Source organism: Colius striatus, chromosome 4 (genome assembly GCF_028858725.1).
Source record: "Colius striatus isolate bColStr4 chromosome 4, bColStr4.1.hap1, whole genome shotgun sequence".
Taxonomy (NCBI): domain Eukaryota; kingdom Metazoa; phylum Chordata; class Aves; order Coliiformes; family Coliidae; genus Colius; species Colius striatus.
Window position 1 is genome coordinate 76,594,646 of NC_084762.1, and position 26,190 is coordinate 76,620,835.

Here is a 26,190-nt window from a genome sequence, read left to right on the forward strand (position 1 = left end):
CTCGCGCGAGAACAGCCCGCCCGGCGCATCCGGTCACGTGAGGCTGCACGCGGGCCGCGGCTGCCGGCGGGGCGGAAGCGGCGGCGCGTCCGGCGGCGAGGATGCGGGTCAAGGTGCTGAGCCGCAACCCCGATGACTACGTCCGTGAGACGAAGCTGGACTTGCAGCGCGGTGAGCGGGGCGCCCGGGGCGGGCCGGTCCGGCCGGGATGGCCTCGCGCAGCGGCGGGCCGGCGGGAGGGAGGGAGGCGGGCGCTAAGGGCTCCGCCAGTCCCGCCCCTCCCCGCTCCGCTGCTGAGGCGCCCCCGGATCAGGGTGCCCACCAGCGGCGGCCCGCCTCGCGTCTGCGGGCTGTGGTCTGCCCTCCTCCCGCCGCCGGTCCGGCCGTGCTTATACGCGCGGTGGCCCGCCAGGCTCTGCCGTAGCGGCGGGGCCGGACCTGCTGTGAGGCGCCGGCGGGGCCGTGCGGCTCTCGGCGCGGTTCGGGCTTTCCTGCCGGCGAGGCCCCCGGGTGCCGGTCCGGGAGGCGCGGCGCTGCGTGCAGTGGCTGTCCGGGCCGGCGACTGCTGAAATGGGGGCGTTCTCGGGACCAGAGCGCAGTCTGGAAACGCCGGAGTGTGGAGCTGGGGAGTTAAGCACAGTGCTGGTACTCCGAGATGGCTCTTACTACCACCTAGGTTATTCTCAGCACTGTTTTGCCCTTCCTGCAGTTTCTTTCCTGGTACATCTCATCCTGCTTATTGTATATTCCTTCATAAAACTGGCATAACTGGTGTAAATTTCACACGTTTTTAGATGCAGCTGCTGCAGCCTGGTAAATGAGATGATGATGCTCCATGCTCTGTTCTGCTCATCCTCCAAAGAACTGATCTTACACCATCGTGCAGTTTCATCTCTGTAACAGCATAGAAATAAGAGTTAGTTTCTGTTTAGTGTCAGAAACAAAGTTTGCAAAATGACCTCCATTTGCCAGAAAGAGCAAGAATAAAACTCTGGGCACGTTGGATGCGCTAAATCAAACTCTTCTGAACAGGACAATAGACCCATGCTATTTTAAATTGCATGTACTTCATTATTTGACTGAATTGGAGGCAGGCGGCTGTGCTGTGCAAAGTAGCATCGTAACTAACATTTTCTAGTTAGTCAATTGTGGTTATATACCACATGGAAAAATGTTATTGAAGTTACCCATTGGGGCAAGAGCTGAATATATCCTAGTTTTGTACATGGGGTTTGTTTGTAGGCTGTTAAAGTCTCTGTCACATTACAGAGTGATACTCAACTCCATATCCTCAGAGATTTTGGAGAGTTTAATAAGCATCAAATGGTCTTTGGAAAACAGTAGACTGAACTAATTATCAATTCACAATGAGTGGTCTGTTGTGAATTGCTCTACTGAGTTTTCAGGCTTTTTACATGATATGGAATGGAAGAGACAAAAGCCAGAACCCCAATGTCAATATCCACTGTCTCTCTCAATTTATTATAAGGTATATCTCTGCAGGCAGATGCAGAGGGATCCTTGCTGTAAACACTTCTGTCTGGGAAACCAGATGCCATTAGCAGAGAAGCTAATGAAACTAATGAGTCTCATATCTGAGCCAGGGCTAACTTGCAGTTGAGTGAGAGAGCTGAACTGCATGTCCATGTAGTCATATCCTTTCTGTATATGTTAAAAGAGTTTAGTGGTAGGAGGATGGTATTTGGTTTGTTGTGAGTGTGGGGTTTTTTTTGTTGTTGTTAATTTTTTTTTTATTATCGTTGCAAGGTATCTGCAGTTCCAGTTTGTTGTGTACATTTGTATCTTCTCTTAAAATAACACAAAATAATTTCAAAGTTATTTCAGATTTTATCCACTTCAAGCTTCTGAAGTGAACATACTAATGATCCCACAGATCAGTTTCAAAACTGTAGGAATGGCAAAAATCTCTGTGTTGCAGAAAATTATCCCATGGCAGCAAAATTGTAAAAGAGCTTCTGAGTTCAGCTTACCTTAAAATACACTACATATAGTGAGTTTCTAATGTGTGTGTTACTCCTTTTGCAGTTCCAAGAAACTATGATCCTGCATTGCATCCATTTGAGGTTCCACGGGAGTACACAAGAGCTCTGAATGCAACAAAGCTAGAACGTGTGTTTGCAAAACCCTTTCTTAGCTCACTTGATGGCCACAGAGATGGAGTCAATTGCATGGCCAAACATCCAAAGAGTTTGTCTACAGTGCTGTCTGGAGCTTGTGATGGAGAGGTAAGCTGCAGTTACAAACCACAACAAACAAGGGACCTTTCTTCCTCCTTTTCTTTTTTTTGTCCTCCTTTTCTTTTTTTCATCCTCCCTCCTTTTCTTTTTTTCTTTCTCAGTGGATTTTTGTAGACTTTTTTGTTGATCTTGTTTTGTTTTAAATGCCCCATGCTTATCTTTTGTGTCTTTGTTCAGCATGATACCTTATCTTCTCTCAGAAAGTGCAACTTACCCAATTTGGGACAGTGTTTCTCTAACTGTAGGTTATAATCTCCTAGCACACAAAGGCAGCAGCTTTCAGCTGTTCAGTTGTGGGCAGAAGGTGTGATGTTCAGTTTCTTGGGAGGGAGCAGTGAGTATTACAGTCACAGAATCATGGAATGGTGGGAGTTGGAGGGGACCTTTAGAGATCATCAGGTCACACAGGAATGTGTCCAGGTGGGACCTCCAGAGAAGGAGTCTCCAGAACCTCCCTGGGCAGCCTGTGCCAGGGCTTCTTCACCCTCAGAGTAAAATAGTTTTTTCTTATGTTTAAATGGAACTTTTTGTGTTCCAGCTTCATCCCATTAGCCCTTGTCCTGTCAAGGGGTACCTTGTACTTATCTGAGAGAGTACTCCTCTTCCTGAAAAGAGGTGAAGTTTGTGCCCACCATTGCTCACTCTCTCTGCCTCCAAAGCTCACAACCAAGTCCAACTCCCTCCTACTGGAGGTACCTCTGCAGAGCATATGGCTTTTTTGCATATTCCTATGGCATCCCTTTTATTGCCTCACCTTTACATAGGCAGTAGTTTAATCTGTTGTAGATAGGAAACGTAAGCAATTTCTTTACGTGCTGATTATCCAAGTTATTCTTCAGGTATACAACTGTTCCAGATTTAATGGAGACCTCGGTGGTGAGAAATTTGCTTAATCACACTGACAGGTTAATAGAAGCAGCCTGTTGCAGCTTTATAGGTTGTTGGAAATACAGTTGTAAAATAATCCATTACTATTTCTCCCATAGTTTCCCTCTTAGTTCAGTGTTAAATGAATGCTCCAATGTCCTACTAAAAAGTCTTTTCAATTACCTAAATACAACACAGAAGCACGTACAAGAATGTGTGTCAGAAACAAGGTATTAGAAGTCTTGCTGATAGAAGTTGTACTTTTATTTCAGATCTTTCATTTCTAAGAAAACTTAGCTAAAAACACCATAGATAAAGATTTTCAAAGACCAATGACCAATCCACTTACTCTGTTAACTTCAATAGGCCTTCTCTTTTCCAGCTCTAAATGTCAAACATTTAGTGAATGAACAAGGTGATAACAACATATATATATATATATAGTTATATAGTTATATAGTTATATAGTTATATAGTTATATAGTTATATAGTTATATAGTTATATAGTTATATAGTTATATAGTTATATAGTTATATAGTTATATAGTTATATAGTTATAGTTATATATAGTTGTATAGACCTCCAGAGAAGGAGACTGCACACCTTCCCTGGGCAGCCTGTGCTGGTGCTCCATCACCCTCATAGTGAAGTAGTTTTTTCTTACGTTGAAATGGAACTTTTTGTTTTCCAGCTTCTTTGCATTACCCTTTGTCCTGTCACTAGATACAATAGAAAACAGGGATGTCCCGACCTCCTGACACTCACCATTTAGATATTTGTAAATGTTAATGAGAGTCTCCCTCAGTCTCCTCTTGGCCAAACTAAGCAGCCCCAGTTCCTGCAGCCTTTCCTCATAAGGAAGATGGTGCAGTCCCTTGATCATCCTGGTGGCCCTGTGCTGGAAATTTCCTGTCCTTCTTGAGCTGGGAAGCACAAAACTGGACACAGAACTCCATATGAGGCCTCACCAGGGCAGAGGAGAGGGGGAGCAGAATCTCCCTCAACCTGTTGGTCACACTCTTCTTGATGCATCACAGAATGCCATTAGCATTCTTGGCCACAGATACATTGCTGGCTCGTGGTTAGCACTCCCAGATCTCTCTCTGCAGAGCTGCTCTTCAGCAGGTCAATCCCTAGCCTGTACTAGTACATGGAGTTGTTCTTCCCCAGGTGCAGTACTCTGCACTTGTCCTTGCTGAACCTCATGAGGTTCCTCTCTGCCCAGCTCTCAAGCTGGTCGAGATCCTGCTGAATGGCAGCACAGCCTTCTGGGGAATCAGCCAGTCCTCCCAGTTTGGTGTTATCAGCCAACTTGCCGCAGGTACATTCTGTCCCCTGATACAGACCATTGATGGAGATGTCCATAGTGATTGATTTTTGCTACCAACATGACCCTTCTTGTCCCCTTGAAGAAGTTTTACTGCTGTACATTAAGAAGACTTCATTTTTTATAGAACTTTTAGTAAGGAATCTAGTTCAGAAATTGGGTAATACAAAAATATGTTAAGTATACAGCCAGTGTTCAAGCCAGATATGGCACTTGTTGAAACATGTGTGATCTCTTGTACTTAAATTATAAACTGCAGTTGTGGGCTGTAGGAAACTTAAATTTTAACGGCAGTGTACTTTTCTATTTTTAACAGGTTAAAATTTGGAACTTGACCACACGACAGTGTATTCGTACTATACAAGCCCATGAAGGCTTTGTTCGAGGCATGTGTGCTCGTTTCTGTGGCACATCTTTCTTTACTGTAAGTATAATGTCTCCTTAGTTCAGTGGAGCATAGTTAGTTCAGTACAGAGTCCCTAGTCACCATCTGTTTTCCAGTCAGCTACTTACTCTAGTTTGTAAAGTATTTAAATACTGTGTGAATACCTTTATTGAATATGTCAGGTAACCTGGCCATTCTGTTCCTAATGTTTGGGTTTTTTGATGCTGTGATGTGAATGTTATTCGACTATGGAAGGGATAAATACCGGAAAATTGGTAATGGGTGGTCATGCAATTAAAGCTGGAATAAACTGGCTTTCATTATAGTAGTAGATGGATTATGTTCATTGAAAGATATAAAAGAGTACACCTAAAAGAGTAATCATTTATGTATACTATGAGTAAAGATAAGCTGATAAATCAAAATGGTTCCATGTTAATTAAGCTTAATAAGTTATATCAGCCAGAACTGAGTCAGTTCCATGCAAATCATCTGGCAATAGTATGTCTTCCTGTTTGCATTAAAACAATTCTAAGCTGATCTAATAAAAATAATTGCTTTTGAAGACTGGAGCGTCCTGAGGTTTTGCTTCTTTTGAACTGGGCATAAAGAGCTATTTTCACTACCATATCTTTTCTGAAGAGCATACCAGGATGTAGGGGAAGTCGTAGCAAAAAATTGATGCAGATTAGAATCCCCTTATGAGAATCCATCTGCCTTAAAATTGAGAGAGGGGAAGAGGAAATGGTGGTAGTGCTGTCAGAAAAGGAAGTTAAGCTTGTATAGCTATTTTTTTTTTTTGCCTGATCTGGGTTACCACACAGCCATGCCACTTGGTGCTGTTATAGTGCAAGAGGTAGCATGGTGCTAGGAACAGGCAACTGGAGCAGCTGAGATGGAAAGTGCATTTTGACTGTTTACATGCTCACGAAAATGACTTCCAGAAGATAATTTGCAGTTTAAGGTGCTATTTGATCATGAGCTGAGGCATAAATCATTAAATGTAGCCTAAAAAATATCATCATTCCAGCTCACCTTTTCCTGTTTGGAAGTATTGTTAAAACTGGAAAACTTTTGTGAGTCATGATAAAGACAGTTGAACAGGTGAAGGAAAGGTGGTGGTGGAGGAAATGATGACTAACAGAAAATCCATCAGATCCCCAGCCAGGGTCTGAGCAGCAGCCACTTTGGAGGCCTGTCACTGTCTCCTCTCTCCCAGTTCCCAGTTTTTATTGTCGAGCTGATGAGACATGGTATGGAATACTCCTTTGGCCAGTATGGGTTATCTGTAGTGCTTGTGTCTGCTTCCAGACTGTTTCCCACACCTTACCTGTTGTCTGATGGAGGAGGCAGGGATGGCGACTGAATAAGTGGGGGAAATGCCTTGACCTCACACAGGCACTGCGCAGCTGTAGCCAAGACACCGGTGCCTTATCAGCTTGGTTTTTAGCCTGAAATCCAACACACGGTGCCATATGGGCTGCTATGAGGAGTGTTAACTCCAGACGATGTACATGTACCTTCTCACTTTCTAGCAAAATATTATGACAAGGAGAACTAATCTTCATGTTGGAGATACAGAAGGGAACAGTGAATAGGCAGGAGAGAGAAATGTACTTCTGTGCATGTCAAAGACTGTTCTCTTTTGAAAGAAAGACTGCCTGTACTTAATTGCAAAGCACATCTAGTAAAGTAAAGAATACATTTATGTCAAACCATATATGCTGTCTCTAATATTTCCAGGTCGGCGATGACAAAACTGTGAAGCAGTGGAAAATGGAGAGCCCGGAACATGGAGAAGAAGAAGAACCAATTCATACAATTCTTGGAAAGGTAGTAAATCTATGTGGCGTTTTTCCTATGTCTCTTCTTTTGAATTAAGTTTGAATCAATTCTTATCTTGCATTACCTTGGGAAATAGTTTGATATCACCTGTTGTCGTAATGGGTTGTAAGGTTATGGCATCAAATTTTATAATGGCACTTCTAAAGTATCTTCAAGTTTTTACTGTGTTTATTTTACATGTAACCATAAAGGAATATCTCAAATGCTATCAGAGACTACTTAGATCTGTCTGTGCTAATAATCTCTTTCCTGTAAACTAGTCAGATCATTTTATAATCCTTTCAGATGTGTGTTTTCAGTGCTTAATCTGCACTAGATTTTTCTTTTCTTGCCATTATCTCATAACCATTCAGTACAAAATTTTAACTTTGTCTTTTTGACAAAAGCAGACTAAAAGATATTTACTTCACTGCTTTCAATTAGTATAAGCTTGTTTTAAGAACAACATTAAATGCTTTTTGTAAAGAGACTGTTTGAAACTCTTTAGTTATTCTGTATGGAATCTGATAAGGTCTACATTGAAAATTTGCAGTTATATCCTTAAAATTTCCATTATTTGCTTTAAACTCAGCCAAGACTGTTTCTGGTAGCAGTGGTGACTTCGTTTTCCATAATATGAAAGAATAAAAACATGTCAGACTTAAGATGCAATGATTTGTTAATCTTTTTTGTGACAACATATTTGCATATGTATATATACAATTTGTTTTGTAAATTGTTTTGGGGTTTTGTTTTGGTTTTTCTTTTAAAGACAGTGTATACGGGAATTGATCACCACTGGAAGGAAGCTGTTTTTGCAACCTGTGGCCAGCAAGTGGACATTTGGGATGAGCAAAGGACAAGTCCCATGTGTTCCCTGACGTGGGGTTTTGATAGCATAAGCAGTGTAAAATTTAATCCCATTGAGGTAATGTTTCCATTTTATATATTGGGAATCAATATTTTTCTTATCATTATAAGATCTCAATTCTATGCACACCATCTTAAGCAGCTTTCTTCAAATTAGATTTTGATGTATGTTTTTACATAACATTTAGGGGGATGTATAGATGTGTTTTATTGTTTTATGTTTTGGAACATATTACTTTATATTTTCATATTTTTATATTTCTGTTAGTGGGAGAGAGGAGAAATTAAAACAGAGGAGGATTTTTGTTCTGCCCATAGCAATACATACTCTGTACCTCATTTGAATAGAATAACAGTTCTGGGGCTGTGGAGTTTTCATCTCTTCCAGTACTGTACTCTCTGTGACCAAGACTTCTTTCTCACTCCATGACAGAACAATTGCATTTGATCTTCTACAGCATGTCCTGTGTACCTCTTAGCCAGGCTGTGTTCCTGGATGAGATGTCTCTGGGGATTTGCTTATTACTTTTGAAGTAGAGAAGACTGGATGGATTCTGAATCTTACAGGGGAAACTGTTTAAAATGTTTGTGCTAAATAATTAGCTGCACAGAAAGGATGATAAATGTATTTCCTTGACTGAAAAGGGAACTATTTGACTACCAGCTTTGTAAAGTAAGTTGGATATCTAATGTAAAGTGTCAACCATACTCTAGAGCTGTTTAGAAGACCAAACTCTCTAGCTTTCTTTTTTGTTTTCCAGACATACCTTTTGGGGAGCTGTGCTTCTGACAGAAATATTGTATTATATGATATGAGAAAATCAACTCCATTAAAGAAGGTAATCTTTTTAACAAAGCTTATGGCACTAGTAGTCATACTGAATATGTAAGTAATGTGTTACTGTTGATGGTGATGGAGAAAGGGAAGCACTGAACTGTGATTTCACTGAGTTTTTCATCATCTTGTTTTGCATCTTTTAACTGAGTTTGAATTAATGTTGGAATTTAAACCATGCAGAGTTTGCAGAGCCCTTTTCTGCATTCCAGTGAGCTGTCATGCTCACTCTGTTGTAATTCTTGATAAAATGCCTGACCTGACAGCAATTTCACAATAAGAACTTTATGTTCCTGTATTGCATTTTGTCTGTGATTTTTTTTTTTTAAATAATTTTTTTTCCTCCTTGCCAGAAGGAAACACTGTAACTTCTAAGGCATTTCTTTTCCACCATTGGAGATCCTGGCTCTACCTTTGAAAGGATATATTTCTCTCTTTTGCATGCAGATAATTCCGTCCATATGCACCTAGCCAAGATGTTCAGAAGTCCTGAAATCTGAATGAATTCTGGTTGTCACATAACTATAAACACAGGGCCTTTTAATGGCCTGGTCACCTTTTAAAGTAGAGACCATTTTAGACATCTGATAACATTCAGTTCTGGATTTCATAGAGTTTCAGAAAATGAGCAGTATTTTGCTCATTTTGATGAGAATGAGAATCATGAGAATATACATGCATAGAATCACAATATGAGGAGTGTGGTTTAGTAGAGGTCTCACCACTATTAATTTGGTTTGAGATTGTGTTTGTTATCGTAAAAGTTGTAATTGTACAAATATGTATGTAAATTTATATTTGATATAGTAAGATGACAGCAAGAATTAGTTTGAGTACCATAGTATTAAACACCCAAACTTTGAGATTTTCAGGTAGGATTACGGGTGGCCTGGAGCATTGTGGAAAGTCCTGTTTAGAGTTATTCAACATATTAATAAATTGCTCTGTAATGACACATCTTGATGTCAGACATCCTGTCTGGGATGTATTTCTAAGTACAGCCCTGCCTCCCCATCTCCCACCAGTGCCCAGCTGTTACTGTCACAGCTGTCCCCCAAGGTAGGAATATCTGACATACAGCTTCTTAATGCCTCTTATCTAGTCCACTGTTAGCAAAGTAGAAGGATCTTACTAGGCTGCTATCAGCTGCCTTCCTCCCAGTAGAGGAAATAAGTTACAGCACGGCAACTTCTACATACATTGTTTGGTATGTCAAGAAGAAATAACAACTGTCCTGGACAACTCACAGACCGCAATTTCAGAGATTAAATAGCAGGATAGTAATAACTAGGAGAGCATCAAAATGATGTAATAGTTTTGCCAACACTGGTTCACAGCATCAATTAATGACTATATCCCTTGAAATAACCATTTAATTAGGCATGTTTATAGATAACTAAAGATTCCTGTAAATATGATGAAATGATAATTTTGCAGGTTCCAGGTTTACATGTTCACTACTAACGTGTTTATGTGTTAAAGGACCACTTAGAGGAATTTACTTCTAATATGACTTACAGAGGAAAATTTAGTTGCTGTGTTGTACGAAGCAGTGGGCATATAATGAGGGACAGGAAGTTCTTGAGTTCCAATTCTTACAGTGCTCAGGGAACATTCTATCATGTCACTATTCCTCTTCTGTAATTCCATACCTATAAAGTACTTGACTCTGGTGATACAGGAAGTTTTGAACTATAGTGAGTATTTTACTTCCTATAACAAGGTAGCAACGTGTAAATGTCTTTCAGGTTATCTTGAACATGAGGACAAATACACTGTGCTGGAACCCCATGGAAGCTTTTGTTTTTACTGCAGCAAATGAAGATTACAAGTAAGTGTGACCTTGCTTTTTTTTTTTTTTATAATCCTGAACATGTTGTGGTTTTAATCTGTATTTTGGTAATTTATCATAGAATAAAATAAAAAAAAACCCACTCAGACTCTAAATTTGAATCACTTAAGTAATTACCTAGAGAATTATAGGCTCCCTGATTCTAAAAATTTTTTAAAATGATGATAGAGTGCTTCTTTCTCTGTCTGTATATATGTGTGTGTATATATATATGTGGGTATATTTCAATACCTGGGTGTAAAAAACCCTGTAACTTAAAAAAATCGAGCTGAACCACTGCAAGTGTAACTTGCAACGTGACTTGAAAAATAAGCACTATTGGTCCAGTCTCTGGCAATATAAGTGTTTATTTCCTTGCCATCTCATCTGCAGCTTGATATATTGTACTGATCAACTGTTTTGCTGAGAACTTTTCTTAAAAAAAATTGAATATAATTTTTTGTAAAACAGTTCCAGAGACTGCAATGCTTGTCCTTTCGGTGTCTCAGAGTTTTTACTTTTGAACAATATAATTCATGTAAACAGTCTGATACTGAAAAAGCTGGCTCTTCAAAACTAGGCCACTGCGAAATATAGTTAATATCCTTTTTTCCAGGAAGTCTGTGATCTAAAAATAGATCACTGCTTTTTTCTAGAATATAGAAATTCTATCACTTATATTAAGGCTGATTTTCTGGGGAAATGGAAGCTGGCCCAGACCTTGAAATTGAGTGTTGCATCTAATGTACTGCTTTTCACCTATTAGGGTTAATGGTATTGAAAGGCTACCAGGCTACTTAATAGGTTTGTTTGTATGATTGTTGGTGTGTTGTGGTTTTTGTTATTTTTTTTCCCCTTGCTAAACTAAAAATGACAGCTGTTACTGTCAGGGGCAACTGTCCTCTTACAAACTAAAGCTATTAGTATAAACTCAAAGACACCTGCAAGTGTTACCTGATTATATGGAGTAGTGGTTTTCAATATGATGCTATCATTTTTTTTTTCCCTGGGGAAGTTAGAAGGAAAAAGCAAGAGTTGCCAGTAAACTATTGAATAAGAGACATGGAATTAATTCCAGTTAAGTATTCATCTGTAGCATGGAGGGTGGAGAAACCTGCAAAAATAAAAAAATCTGAATATAGTAGCTCTATTAAATAGTGTCTTAAGAAGGTTTCATTAAATGCTTTGTCTGTGAAGCACCTTTTCTCACCGATGCTAGGCAAAGTAATGATCTACTCAATTATTCTGCTTTGCTATGTATCAGTAGGCTTCCTGATTCAAAGGGAGTACAGGTTGATCTCACCTGGGCTTTGAAGTGCTTAAGAGATAACCAGCTATGGTCCAGCAGCTGTGTGTGTAGTTTTCATAAAATACTTTTCTGAAGATAGTGTGCTCTGCTGAACTAGTATTTCCATATGTGAAGGGATTAAGCTTCCTTTGGACTCCTACATTGTCTGGCCTAAAGACAGTTAGGCAGTAGGAAAAGGTACCAGTCAAATGGGCACTTCACTGGCAACTCTGAATTACTAGTAGTTCTCAATATAGGAATATTTAGAAGCATTGCAGTTGGTGTATTCATTCAGAGAGGTTTGTCAGGTTATATACTGAAGATGAAGTAAAGGAGGACAGTGTGCTGGTTGAAGGAACAGGGTTGATTAGTGATCCATGAATAGTTGATGAATAGCAGAGACTATCTGTTCCTTGACAGTGAGCAAGAAACCTAAGTCTGATCTAACAGCTAAAGCCTTTGGGTAATAATTTTTTTCCAAGCCCTTCTTTTCTGTAAGTGTGGTTTCTGTATGGTTAATGTAGCTGTTCAGCAGAAATGTGCTACTTACTTAGGAGTTGTCAAGATACTGAACTGTTGGTGTATTTATTTTAAAGCTTATATACTTTTGATATGCGCTTCCTTGAATCACCTGTGACAGTGCATATGGATCACGTCTCTGCAGTTCTTGATGTGGATTATTCCCCCACTGGGAAAGAATTTGTGTCTGCCAGCTTTGATAAGTCTGTCCGCATTTTTCCAGTAGACAAAGGTCACAGCAGGTGAGTGACTTCACACTTTTCTGTCTTGTTGTCATTTGTTCCTGTGACCTTCCTGTCTAGGCTTCAAAATTCTTAGTTAATTCATTAATATCTTCTTTGGAGCATCACCTCTGTCTTGTGAGTACTGAAATCTTACTCTCTGTGTAAGTTGAGATGGACAGGTCATGTAGTTGACAGATCATTCTGGAGTACGCATTAAGGTAGAACTTCTGCTTAATAGATAGCAGTACTTCCTCAATTTTGGATTAAAAATTAGTGGATTGTTGTTCTTGAATGTAGTAATTTGTATTTTACCAAGGTGAATCCCACCTTATTTCCCTCTGTTTATATCTTTAATGCTTTTAGTTCACTTTGTACTGTATCTTTCACCAATTAAGTTTGCAATGCTTTACAACATTGTAGCATTTAGTTTTTTGGGGATTGTCTTCATCCTATATTGGTGATTGCTAAAGATGTTACGTGAAAAGCACTGTTGTATGAATTGCTCTGTTCAGTTTGGAACACTTTTGTGAGCTGTTTCAGTGTGCTTATTACCTTTTGCTCCTATTTTGTTAACGAGGTTTTGATTCATGTGACAATGCTTTGAATGCAGTTCACTTTGAATTAGTTTTTCATATAAGATTTCATAAGGCAGTGTATTAAATATTTTGCTGAAGTTCAGATTGAATCTACCGTGTCTCCATGATGAAAACTGAAGCAAGTTATCAGATCTGTCTGGTATCATTTGTTCTTCATAAACCTACCTTCATTATTCTCTGATGTCAGTTCTTTCTCTCTTTTCTTTATTCTTAACTTTATTTTACTTCTAGTTGCCACCTTCTCTTCAACCTCACCCCCTGCCCTAACCCCAAAGTAGCTACTAGGTCAAGTCCTAGGCAGTTTGGGGTTGGAAATGTTGAAATATTTATTGAGGATATATTTTTATTATTGATTGTCACACTTACATATGCATTATTCAATGGAACTGTTTGTATGCTCCTGTATTCTATTAAAGACTGAGAGGGTCTGTTTACTTTTCCCTTTATATGTAATCTACAGGTAGCTTTCATTTTCTTTGTGTCCTACCATAACATTTTAAATGTAATTGTATATTGCAGTTCCTTTGTGGGTTTGATGTTTGTTTGTTTATTTGATTTTTTTAAAATCCTGTATTATTAAACAGTATGGTAGCAGCTCCTATGTTCTGCAGATTTTCCTTTTTAAGGAATAGTGATGTTCACAAAAGTGACAATAGGCAAAGTTAAAGTGCATCACTGGGGAGAAGTTTGCAGACCACATAATGCAGCAGTAAAAGGCTTTATTTCACTTCATAGCAGATTGTTGCCAAGACCTGTGAAAGGAATTTTCCTCTTTATCTCACGTTTTTTCCCCCACTCTGTGTGGTGAACATAAATCTAATGAGGAAGAAGTTCTACAAATTAAGTATTTAACCTCATATAAACTGTCAATTTAAATTCTTTAGAAGTGGGCTTTTTCAGAAATGTGCAGTTTAAATTAATCCAAAGTAATGGAGGAAAGTCTCCAAATGGAAGATCTCATCCCACTCGGGAAACTCAGAGGGCAGTAAAAAGTATCTCTAAGCATGGACCCAGTTTTGACTTTTGATCTCCTGTCAGTTTGAAAAACTCTGAAATTTGATTGCTTTCTATTTTATTAGGAAATTGATTAGCCATAAGAAATAAGAGTTATTGTGAAACTGATTCAATTTAGTAAATTTTGATTAAACAGAACTGGATGTCTGTGGGCAAATAATGTGCATGTAATATTGTACAGCAGTGGCATGCTTTGCAAAAAGAGCTGTTCTTTAGCTATTTACTATAATTTCTGTGAAAGCACTTAATAAAAAAACATCTTGCCCTAGGTGATCCTTTATATTAGTCCAACTATCATGATTTGTTGGGATATCTATCTGTATAGGTTTAAGATTAGCACAGTGTTTAAAAAAATCTGTCTTTTTTAAAAAAACATGAACAACATTAAAAATTATACTTTGAACAGAATGCTTCCTGCTATTTGAAAGGTAATGATGGTGAGAAAAGTGATGATAAGTCATTTAAAAATGTTTCTTTTTGTCTTAGGGAGGTATATCATACAAAACGAATGCAGCACGTCATCACTGTGAAATGGACTTCAGATAACAAATATATTCTGTGTGGCTCAGATGAGATGAATATTCGTCTGTGGAAAGCTAATGCTTCTGAAAAGCTGGGAGTGGTAAGAATTGCATTTTGCTTTTTGTTACCACAACACAAGATGTTTAGTTTTTTGTTATTGCAACTGGTCAGCCTATTCAACTTTAAAAACAATTGTTTATAAAGGGAAAATGTAAAATTGTAGTTTGACATGGGTACTTAATTTGAAAAGTGACATACACAGTGCAGCTCGTGGCATTTGCTGCAGCTTAGAATAATAATAATAATAATAGTAATACTAATAATAAAATATGTACACAGAATCATTATGGCTGGAAAAGACCTTTAAGATCATCAAATCCAACTACTTACTTCATACTGCCAAGCCCATCACTTAACTAAACCAAATCCCTCCAGCACCTCACCTATGCTTCGTTTCAATATCTCCAGGGATGGTGACTCCCACCACCTCCCTGGCAGGTAGTTGTGGAGAGTGATCATATCTCCACTAAGCCTTCTCTACGCTAAATATTCGTAGTTCCCTCAGCCACTCCTTATCAGACTTGTTCTCCAGACCCTTCACCAGCTTCTTTGTCCATCTCTGACCACACTCCAGCACCTCAATGTCCTTGTGAAGGACCTGAAACAGAACATGGTATTCAAGGTGTGGCCTCACCAGTGCCAAGTACAGGGGGACAGTCATTTCCCTAGTCCTGCTGGTCACACTTTCTGATACAAGCCAGGGTGCCATTGGTGTTCTTGGCCACCTGAGCACACTGCTGGCTCATTCAGCTGGCTTTCAGTTAACACCCCCAGGTCCTTTTATTCCAGACAGCTTTCTAGCCCCTCTGCCCCAAGCCTGTAGTGTTGCCTGGGGTTGTTGTGGCCCAGGTGCAGGACCTATCACTTCGCCTTGTTGAAACTCATGTGCTTGGCCTTGATCCATTGCTCCAGCCTGTCCAGGTCCCTCTGAAGAGCCTTCCTGGCCTCAAGCACCTAGTGTCATCAGAAAATTTACTGAGGGTGCACTTGATCCCCTCATCCAGATCATTGATAAAGATATTAAATACCTCATTACTGATACACAATGTGACCTTTCTTGGGGAGTCTTTTTAACAATAATCATGATTTCTAACTTAATTAGATTTAAGAGTTTTTCACCTGGGTACTACAAGTGAGATATCCTTTTGCATTAAAGAAAAAGCAATAAATTCTGATTTGCCATACATAAGTCATTCTGCTGAAGCTTAGGGTTACTACTTTTAGAAATGTTGATGGGCATGCAACTGGTTCACATGCTGGTTCTCACATTCTGTGAGAAGCATGTGCATAGAAAAATAGACCATTTGCACTGATGCATAACTGAGATTGTCATTAACCTGTGTAACTCAGATACCAAGTGGGCACACTACTGTGGTATCTGAAGTCCATTTAATTGAATGTGAGTCAGTTTAGTTGAAGTGTTCCTAGTAGGAGCAGACACCAGTCTAATTAGATACGTCTTTTCAGTTATACTTGTTCAAATGTTTATGTATAGACAAAGCCAAATGTTCTTTTACAGTTACCACTTGCATATATTCATCTGCAAAGTATTGAGCGACTCTGGAGAATGAAGTTGACACTTTGTCCGCTGGGAATAATCCCTTTGCATAGCTTTATATTGTTATGTATTTTGGAGGTGCTTACATTGCTTTTTCTGAGCAGCACAGCTGCCAAATAATGCTTGGGGCATTTTCTACTTGATCATGTGAAAGATTGAGGGGGGAGGAAAGGGAAACTAATTCAGGGAAGAAAAGTGTACAGTAAGGGAATGGATCTATTGCATAGTTATATCTGAGGCTGCTTGTGGTTTCCTGAAGCTCCATCAAGTGAAAGTATCTGCCTAGAAGGGAAGTACAGTGGAGCTGGGAGAGATGGCAGGTAAATGGCAATGGAAGGACTACTTACAGCTACAGAGCAGAATTGGATAATTCATGTACTGTTGTGCAGTCTGGTGCACTGGGTATGGAGTAACACAGTCAAAACATCATGTGCGTCTTTAGCCATGGCCCACCATAGGTATTTAGAAGTCCTGTTATTTTTCTTTGTTATAGAGCTACTGATGACATATCCCTCAATTTTGTAGCCTGTACAGTATTTGTGGATACAACCTGCTATTTAAGTTCCATTTCTTTAATGGAACTTCATAGTATGTTGAGCATACTATTATTTTTTCCCCTCTTCTGAATTGATTCTTGGGATTTTTGTATGTGATCCTTCAGTCAAGCATTTAAATATCAGCCCTATAATTGCCAATTTGAAGGACTCAGCAAAGTTCATTATAGACTTCACTTTTTAACTTTAAAGTTGAATTTTCTTAGACAATGTGGTGTTGGGCAGAAATATTACCTGTTTTCCTACTGTTGTATCCATATGCTCATGGCAATGCCTTTTTCATCAGATTTTACAGTATTAGCTGAAATATTCTTTTTCTTCACCATGTGCTTAGTGAGAGAATGTGTTATCTCTGACAGAATTGTTTGTTGTTTTTGACATGTGTCTTTACTCTGGGTTCTTTGTGTGAGGGACAAGTGAGTAAACAGAATGTCCAAAATACCATTTTCGTACAGAGCGTTTCCTAGTATTTTCAGGTGTGAGCAGAAAATTCACTCTTGACTACTAGATGCCATTGACATTTTTTCTTATGAAAGAGTAAGGATGCTTGGCTCTGGGAAGTAACAGATAAACCCAACTACCAAAAGAATAACTTAGCTGTTGTTTAAGTATTGAAAATGTAAAGTGGTGACATTATGCTGTTTTCTGTAGTAGTTGCATCAGTGAAAACTGACCTGAAAAATGCAGTGCTGATTGTGACTGTGGGGTATTAGATACAATCTCCACATTAAAACCGTTGTGTTCCTTGACCTGACAGTGAATCCCAACATGAAATAGCCTGTACTTTTGTTTTCTTTTTCTGTTTGTAAGTACAGTGTTGGTGCGTGATGTGCCTCTTGGGAGCCTGTGTGTACGACTCAGTTCTACTGTTGTGGGATCCCACAAATACAGCTTTTGCAGCAGGCAAGTGTATAAGGGTTTGTAAGCATTTCTGTCAAAGCTCTTTGGCTGTCAGCTCCCAAGAGAACTAAGTCAATAGCTACATGTAACACACAGGTCAAGTGGCGTGTAGGATTTTCAGGTTGATTTTGTTTGTTAGTTGGTTTGGTTTGGGTTTGTGGGTTTTTTTGTTTGGTTTCTGTGTGGTTATTTACTATCAAATGGAAAGACATCTCATTTAGAATACAAAACTTGTCATCTTATCTTAAAAAAACTTCCTTGCAACATCAAAAGACATCTTAAAAAGAAAAATAATTTATAAGTACAGGAAGAACTACATAAGGGATGTAGTGAAAGATGTAGAAAAACTGCTTTCATGTCACATTGATGATGCTGGTGGACTTGTAAAGAATTATGTTGTAGTAAAAAGAGATAATGTTTCACATCCCCAGATCTTGTGTGGAAGTGAGTTCAAGCAGGGTACTGTTGAAGCCTTGAATTTAGCAAGACATCGAGTTTGGATATTAAATTACTAAAGTGTCTGAAACTTGTTTTTTAGCAGCACTGTGAGATTTTATTTTTCAGATGTTTAGAGAGTAACTGTTGCTAGTAGAATTCAAGACTGGAGTCTTTTCAGTTTATCACATTCTTGGATACACCTTGGAAATGTTGCTCGGATTCAGGCAACTGTGTCAATCCTTGTTTGAGCCAACCTGATAGTTCCTGTGATTCTTAACATTGCAACTATTAATGGCTATTTTTCAGGTTCTGCTGTCTGTCTTTAGTATCCGTTCCTTCTTTTTTAGGGATTAGTGTTCTTATCTTCATAGACATATGCTTGCTCATTTTATAGATGTCCAGTTCTCCAATGTCTGTGGCTGGTTTTTTAACATTTTGAGTATTCAAAGCTGAACGCTCAGTAAATCTGTCGGAAGTGTCAGAACGTGTCTTAAACATTTAGTTGCTTGGTCTGCTGTTTTTCTTCACTGGGAAGATTTGGTTCAGTGACTCATCCAAAGGTCACTGTATTTCAGATAGAATGCTAACATCTTGTAATACATTGTATTTTTAGACAGATGGATATTTTTCGGATGGGAGTGGATGGAAAGTAGCATCCTGGAAGAGATAGAAAAGTGGTAATCAAACATTTATTTTCTTTAATGAGTATTTAGTCTTACTGTTTTTTAGCGTTCCAAGGAAGTTGTAGTGAATATATAGTACTTAGGTTGTGACTGATGAGCATTTATCCAGTTGGAAAGTTGTGATTTCTGAATAGTGTTTACCCTAGCAGTCATCAGTTCTGACATGCATCTTTTGTTTTTTAATGTATTTGGCATCACAATCATTACTGAAAATCAGTGAAACATTACAGGAAGAGTAGAGGTCTCTGGAGCAGCCAGAGGCATACTATGTCTCCACTCTACTGGCAATTAAGTCTGCATGGGTTTTACATGGGAATAACAAAACCCCAAATCTCTCCGTTGGAGCTACTGCACAAGTTGCTTTAAAATAGTTTGCAGTGTTTAGGTTTTTTAATACAAGTTGATTAAATAATAAATATTATTAAATAGGACTTCAAGCAATAAACATCTAGCTCTGTATGTACAGAAGCAAAAGACTCAGTTAAACAAGGTTTTCAAGATACTCCAGACTGTTCAAATACTGTGCATAAAATATGAAATGTTAAGTATGTTTGAGGCTTTTTTACTTGAGCTCTTTGAGAGGTTTGAGACTTCTGAAAAGGTAAATGACTGGCTTTTGAGGAAAAGAGGAAAATGGAGCCCCATCTGAGTTGAAGAGGCTGGAAAAGCAGTAGCAATAGATTTCAGTAGACTAGTATTGGTCTAATTAAGACTAAGAAAGGGTTAGATTGGGGTTTTCTTTAAATGGTAATGAAAGCAAGAAACCATCAGCAGAACTTCAGAAAGCTGTATTATTCTTCAGTCTATTGACACATCATAAAAAAAACTACACCTACAGTTCAGAGTACAAATGCTTAGTAACATTACTTGTGTGAGTAATGGCTACAAAGTTTGATTCTGTTATGTTTCCAAAGTAGTTAGGAATTTGAACAGCACAGAAGAAAACTTTCTGCTTGGGAACAATTTTTATTTCAGTAAGTGTAAAACTAGTGTGAGGATTGAGTGTAACAGTAGTGGAGCATTGTTTGACGCTTACTTGCAAGGTGCAGAAATAACAACTTTAGAGTAAGGACTGAAAAAGATAGGAGAAAGTGCAGTTATGAGACTTGGTTTTGATCTAGCAACATGCATTAGCAGGAGCACATCAAAACTGCCTAAGTAATGGTATATCCTTTCAGCCTGCTTCTAGTATGCAGTTCCATTTTGTGATGTAAGTCTCATAAAAACCAGTACCAGATACTGTGTGATGTGGCATTCCTCTTATAGTGATTTTGGGCTTCAGTGCACTTGTGTCTTCATTCCTTTAGTTATGACTCTGTGCTCGTAATGTGTAGATTATGTTTCTTTTTTGTTACTCATTTAGATGTAAAGAAGCCATAGATTTTTTTGTCCAAGGAAATTATGAGTAATAAACTTTGTAAATAAATTTAGAAAGATGTTTCAGCACCTTTAAAGACAAACTGTAGTGTAGAAAATTGCTAATGCTGGCGTAGAAAACTACTGGGATACGTTTTCATTCCAAAAATGTATTACATCTGTATTCTGTCTGCGCTAACGTAGAAGGGCAACCTGGACAGGGTAGATAAATGGCCATTTCATATTCTTGTGCTGAGTTACAGGAGTCCAACAGTGTGGAGTTTAAAATACTACACATTACAAATACAACCCTCTTTGAAAGGAGAGTTGTTGTTAAAGGTGATTTTAGCTTTTCAGTCAGGGCTCTGGAAAAATGCTTACCTTCCTTCTGCTTAGAAGGGAAAAATACCGAGCCAGCGTCATCTGGAGGGAGGAGAGAGGTGTAGGCACTTCAGTCAAGGACATGTTCTCCTATTGCCAACAACTTGGTTGCATTTTAGAGATCCTTTTCCCCCTTTTTGACTTTAGATGTTTCCTGTGAAGTATTGTTGTGGTAACAGCACAAATCATCTGTCTTTCTGCCACATAATTTCTGTTTGCCTCATATAGGAAGGAAGTTGCACATTCACTTTTGGAGTGTATAAAAAAATGGTCAAATTATCTTTGAGCATATCTTTCCCTCATGATGTCATATAAATCCTAGTTTATTATGTTACAGGTTGTTCTAGCTCCTACAAATAAAATCTCTAATCCTGATAAATTGTGCTGTGTTTACAACAGCTTCTCCAGCTCGAAACAGAATGGAAAGTAATGCTGTTCCCTTCAGCTGCTCATACTGACCTTTGTAAAATGACTTGCAAGAGAGAGGTTGGAATTCAGTGCATTACTGCACTCTGCTTTCTTAGCCGTCTGATATCTCTCTCAGACAGACAGATACTTGTCATTACTGTAGAATTTTCTTTTACCATCATGTAGATGAGGGTGCACTTAGCACAGCCTGGTGTTGGCATTTGATCGTTGGATGGAAAGTCACCAGCTACGTGCCTTTCTGTAGTACCACATTACTCAAAAATGGAATCAGACTGAAACGTAACCACCTCTTAATCTATATTAAGTTTTTAAATAAGATATCCTGGAGATATCATTAATTTGCAGATTCACCTCTTGTCTGTAGAATTGTCAAGGTTATACTAAATCGGCAGCAATTTGCTCTTTTTAAATTAAGGCAAAATCGTTGCATTTAATTAAAATAAAAGCTCTTTAGTTTGGATTATGTTGGCAGTTTTCTGTAGAGTGGAAACACCTGGGATTTATTGAGAGTGAACCAGCTATTCAGGCTGGTTCACTAGAAAGAAATTCCATAAAGAGGGGATGGAGTGTGTGTGTGTAAGTATGTTAAGATTTGTAAAATTTACTCCCTTGCAATTTGAGAGGTCATGAGAAATGTAAGTAAAGCAGAAGGATTTGCTTTTTACAAATAAGAGGGTGTGGAGAACCAGAAATATTATCACAGAATCATCAAATGGTTTGGGTTAAAAGGGATCTTGAAGATATAGTCCCAACTCCTCTGTCATGGGCAGGGGCACCTTCTGCTAGAACAAGTTGTTCAAAGAGTGTTGTGTATCTGATGCCTGAATAAAAATTTTGCTGCATCTGGTATGTGGTTTCTTTGTTGTCCTAAATTGTTTTATTAATGCTTTCTTTCAGGCTGTTAGATCAAAATAATCTGAGTACGATAGTTATTTTTTCAGAATTCATTAATTATTCCAACAGAAGTTACTCTAAAACTAAGCTCCAGATGGAGAAGTAGCCAATTGCTGATTTCAGAGGGGAAGAAGCATATTTCGTAGTATTATAGATCAAATTTCCAGAGTTTGTGCATGTAATAAAGTTTTGTTTGTTACTGCTGTTGGGGGAGGGGGATGAATTATTAGCATTTGAAATTCTGGTTATGATTTTTCTTGAGAAAGCAAGAAGTTCATGAAACTGAGTCATTTACAAAGCTGAAAAAATAGAAGTTGTCTGAACTATTGTTTTGCTTTTATTACTTTAAGTGCATGTAGCAGTGGATGAAGTAAATGTGGGAGGGTAAAAGACTTGTGCCGCTGTGTGTTTGAAAATATGAAGGGTTTTTAAGATGTCTGAAATATTATAGGTATGAGGTATGTTTGAGAGGGTAGGAAGAAGAGGATAGAATTATCTTCTGTTAATATTTAATGTTAATAAAGTTTTTGTTTATATGAAAGCTCACTAGATTGAAGTGCATCTGAAATTCCCAGACATCAGAGCAAATCCAAAATACAGAGAGGTTAATATTCCTTGTGAAGCAGTGAATACTTTAAAAAGAAACACAGCACACACAGGTTTTCTTGGGTTTTTTTTTCCTTTTGAAAAGTAGGCATTAGGACCAAAGGAAATGCTTAGATGGAAAAGAAAAATCTTCTGTAGTTTTGTTGCCTGGAAAAGGCTTTCTCACTTCCAGTGTTGTTAGTGGTGGCTCTGACATAATTTTGGATAAAACCAAAGTCTGTCATGGTAATACTAGCTCACCTATATTTTTGTGTTTGTGGTACTAAGATATTTCTAGCTGCGTGATGAAAGTTGGAACTCCCTGTGTGCCGTATAGTCAAGCTAATAATTGAAATCTAATATGCGCACTGTGCTCCTTAATGGATCAAGGCACTGAGTAAGAGTTAGGCCGCCTAAAAAACTGTCTGCAAAGCTATTCATGAAGATAATTCATTTATAGCATTTATACTGATGCTGGCTAGTGATTAAAATGCCCGCATTTTCACAGCAATGGTTGATCATCAGCAAAGCTAACGAAAGCAGGCGGACTGATAAAAAGCTTGTACTGTCAGCTGTTTCTGTTCACATTGAAAGCTGATTTTCAGGAAGTAAATTCAATTACCACACTATACTTTGAATCTGTGATAATGTGTCGTGTTTGAACATTGAGGTGTTGTTAAAGTTGTAGAGTTTTAATTCTTAACTACTGTGATTCTGAAGTTCCTGTGGTTACAGCCATGTTAATAGAGGGAAGCCATTGGAGCTAAAAGTTAATTTTGTTCTATAGAGAAAATCATGGTAGTTAAATCCCTATTCTCTTATAACATACTTGTCTGTATTGTTTTCCCTGTAGCTTGCACCACGAGAGAAGGCAGCTATGAATTACAATCAGAAGCTGAAGGAAAAGTTCCAGTATCACCCAAAGATCAGACGCATAGCTCAGCACCGTCACTTGCCTAAAAGTATATTTTGCCAAATCAAGGAACAACGTATCATGAGAGAAGCTCGTCGGAGAAAGTATGTCGTCTTCTTCTGCCTTTGTTTTCATCTTAATAAAACGCATCACTGCAGTACTGTAGGAGTGATAGAACTACATTGTGTGGGAGGAACAACCCTGAGCTACTTTTTAACATCTCAATAAGTGATCGAGAACTACTGGATTGCTTAACTTTCGATATTAAGGAAAACACAGACAAGCGCTAGTAACAGTGAGGACTGTCTGCTTCCCAAAAGTGCACTGAAGGAATGGCAGCAGATACCATGTTGGAGGGAGCCAAAGTGCTCTGTTAAGCATGACATGATGCAGCGTTGCAATGGAAACAGAATAGACTGGTTTGGGTGTGTGGAGGATTTTATTGGTTTGGTTTTGAGGTTTTTTGGGGGTTGTTTTATTGAGTTGGTGTTGTTTTCCTAATGTCAGAATCCAGGGTGAGTGTTTTCCTTCACCTGGATCATTGCCATATTGGAATTTCTAGGAGCAGAAAGTAGCATTAAAAGAACAATAAAAACAAAAGTGATGGGTTTTAATCATCTTTCTCATCTGAAGGACTATGAACTTGAGCAGCAAATCCTATTGACATGAAAAGCAAGTAAGCTGAGCTCCCAAGAAAAGGCTTGATTTTAAATCGAAAATTGACTAGTTGAGGAAAGTTTATTTTTCAAAGAGACAGTTCTCAAAAGAGGAAGTACATGGCTTTTGATGAATAAAAGCAGAGCAATTTCTGTTTTTTTAATTTTAGGATATCTCCATTAGTAGCTTAAGGAGGAAGCTAGTATTTGTTAAATCTTTCTTCTGACAACTGAACTTCCTTTTCCTATTTTTTTGTTTCCAGGGAACTGAATCGTCGTAAGCACAGCAAACCAGGATCTGTGCCAATTGTGTCCGAGAGGAAGAAGCACGTTGTGGCAGTAGTAAAATAATTGTCTTCACATGTACAAAGTGCCCCAGTGAAAGAAAATGTCACTATTTAATGAATCCGCTGTACAAGATTTAATGGACATTGGTAAGGCAGTGTATGGCTCCAGAAGTGTGGCTTTTCTTCCAAGGATATTCACGCTCTGATTTCTCAAGCCAGTGTCTACTTTGGCTGGTTATAAGAATTGGCACTATAATCTTTTATTGACATTTGCCTGTCTGATGGTGATGGCCTAATGCTGTGTATTGCAGCGGAGTTTGACCCTTTGATATAAGCAGATAACTTGGTAGTTGGTGGAGGAGGCTATCTGTAGTTCAAATCCTACTCCTTGGCACTGTTACTACAAAAGAAGGATGAAACAGATTCAGACTTGCCAGAGGGAAAAACCCCAGTGTGCCATACAGTTATAAAATCAGTTGTCCTTATACTGGATTTTTTTAGTGGGTTTTCTTTTAAATAAATCTAATAAAATAAACAAGTGACCTTAAGGCAATGGACTAGATCTCGGTTATTCCAACTGACAAATATACTATGTTATACTTACTCTGCAGTACAATAAATCAATTTTGTTTTCTCTAAAAGGAATTCAACAGGATTCTCATACATCTGTAAATGTATTTATAGTTTTGTTCTGTATCTTTGATTACTGTTATGTGACTTCAGAAAACTACAGACTGTTGAAGTGACTAACATTAATAGTGACATAGTTTAATAAATATCTGTTATTTAAAATTTCTAAGACCTGGATGGGGGATGATAGAAATTGTATAAAACACAGAAGCTTCTTTAGGTGAGATTTATCATAAGCCTTCTATTTTAAGTTTATATAAAAAAAAATTAAAAGCTTCACATTTTACATTGTACCTGTAGCCTAAAGTTCTTTCAGTGTTTGTCTGGGAAATGCTCTGCTGCTCTTCCACTGGGATAGACTTTTGGATAGCTTTTTACTGAAGATACTAAGATGATCAGAAAAGTATGGTGGAATTCACTTAGGCCTTCTAGGCTGAAGGCCTCTCTTGCAGAAATATGAGATACGTAATGACTGTAAGTGTTGCTTAACATCTTCCATACAAAAGGACTCTTTAAGCCTCTGCAGTACTGTGCAGTCTGTAACTACACCCCTCCTGCCCCAAGCTGATGCACCAAAAAATTTATGAGCTCAATAAATGTTATAGTTTAACTTCCAGAAATCTGGAAATTTGAGCACTTGCTTTCATATAGCATCTTGTTTAAGGTACCTATTGACACTAACATCCATATGCATTCCTAGTTCTTACTGTTTCGGTTGTCTCTTCTAATGCTGTTTGGATAAGATTCCTGGATCATCATGACAAAACTGTGGCTGTTTGATGATAAGAGGCCATAATATGTCTTTTGCTCTCTGGATCACTTACCTTATGGGGCAATGCAAGAAGAAAAGCAGATCTGAAGAGCTGTAAGTAGGAAGATGAGAAGCAGTGGAACAGGCAGGGAATAGACTGGTGCTGGCGGTGTGCCCGTTATACAAATACAGTGCACTCCGTGCCAAATACAGTTCACTTCCTTCCTGAAACACTCAGAAAATTGAGGCAGAATGTGCAGTCCAAAATATGACTTGTGACACAGCTGTAGTCAAGTTGTGCACAATTTGCAAAGCCAGACTAAGCTTCTGGAATGTGATTAAACCTTTTCAGCCTTGTCAATTTAGCTTGAGTTGATGTGGCTGGTTGTTGATTTTTCGAGTCATGGTAACCTCTGGCGTGAACAAGCCCTGCTGCTTGGAATTTATTAGCTTTGGTGCATAACTTGGAGTGTAACTAGAGAGCTTTCAGTTCTGAAGTTTGGTTACAGTGTGGTATTGATGTGGAGCTCTACTGTGTGAGCCAAGTCCAAAGGATCTCTTTATGTTCAAAGACCTTTATGCATTGCTGCTTTCAGACAGTGGAGCAGGATCGGGCTTGGCAAAAAATGTTGCTAGAGAAATTGGAACAGCATACTGAAAAAAGGAATTTTAAAGTTAGGAGGGTACGGGGAGGCTGTATATTTAGATATGAATTCCTTGACTTGTACAGAGCTCTTGGTCTTGTCATCAGGT

At 38.5% G+C, this 26,190-nt stretch overlaps 1 protein-coding gene across 1 annotated transcript; it reads left to right on the forward strand.

Moving 5' to 3' along the window:
* Positions 1–42: 42 nt before the first annotated feature.
* On the forward strand, positions 43–25,269 carry DCAF13 (DDB1 and CUL4 associated factor 13). Its single transcript, XM_061995232.1, has 11 exons — positions 43–171; positions 2,047–2,246; positions 4,771–4,878; positions 6,583–6,672; positions 7,436–7,591; positions 8,295–8,372; positions 10,117–10,199; positions 12,084–12,248; positions 14,327–14,462; positions 23,054–23,217; positions 24,033–25,269. Exons 1-11 carry the CDS (start codon positions 102–104, stop codon positions 24,118–24,120), a joined length of 1,338 nt encoding a protein of 445 aa, XP_061851216.1. The 5' UTR covers positions 43–101; the 3' UTR covers positions 24,121–25,269.
* The last annotated feature ends 921 nt before the right edge of the window (positions 25,270–26,190 follow it).

Excerpts from the sequence above, each read along its gene's own strand:
- DCAF13 (XM_061995232.1), top strand. The coding sequence starts at position 102 with ATGCGGGTCAAGGTGCTGAGCCGCAACCCCGATGACTACGTCCGTGAG. Across the intron at positions 7,592-8,294 it reads TAAAATTTAATCCCATTGAG|ACATACCTTTTGGGGAGCTG; the intron begins GTAATGTTTCCA and ends TTTGTTTTCCAG. Across the intron at positions 12,249-14,326 it reads GTAGACAAAGGTCACAGCAG|GGAGGTATATCATACAAAAC; the intron begins GTGAGTGACTTC and ends TTTTTGTCTTAG.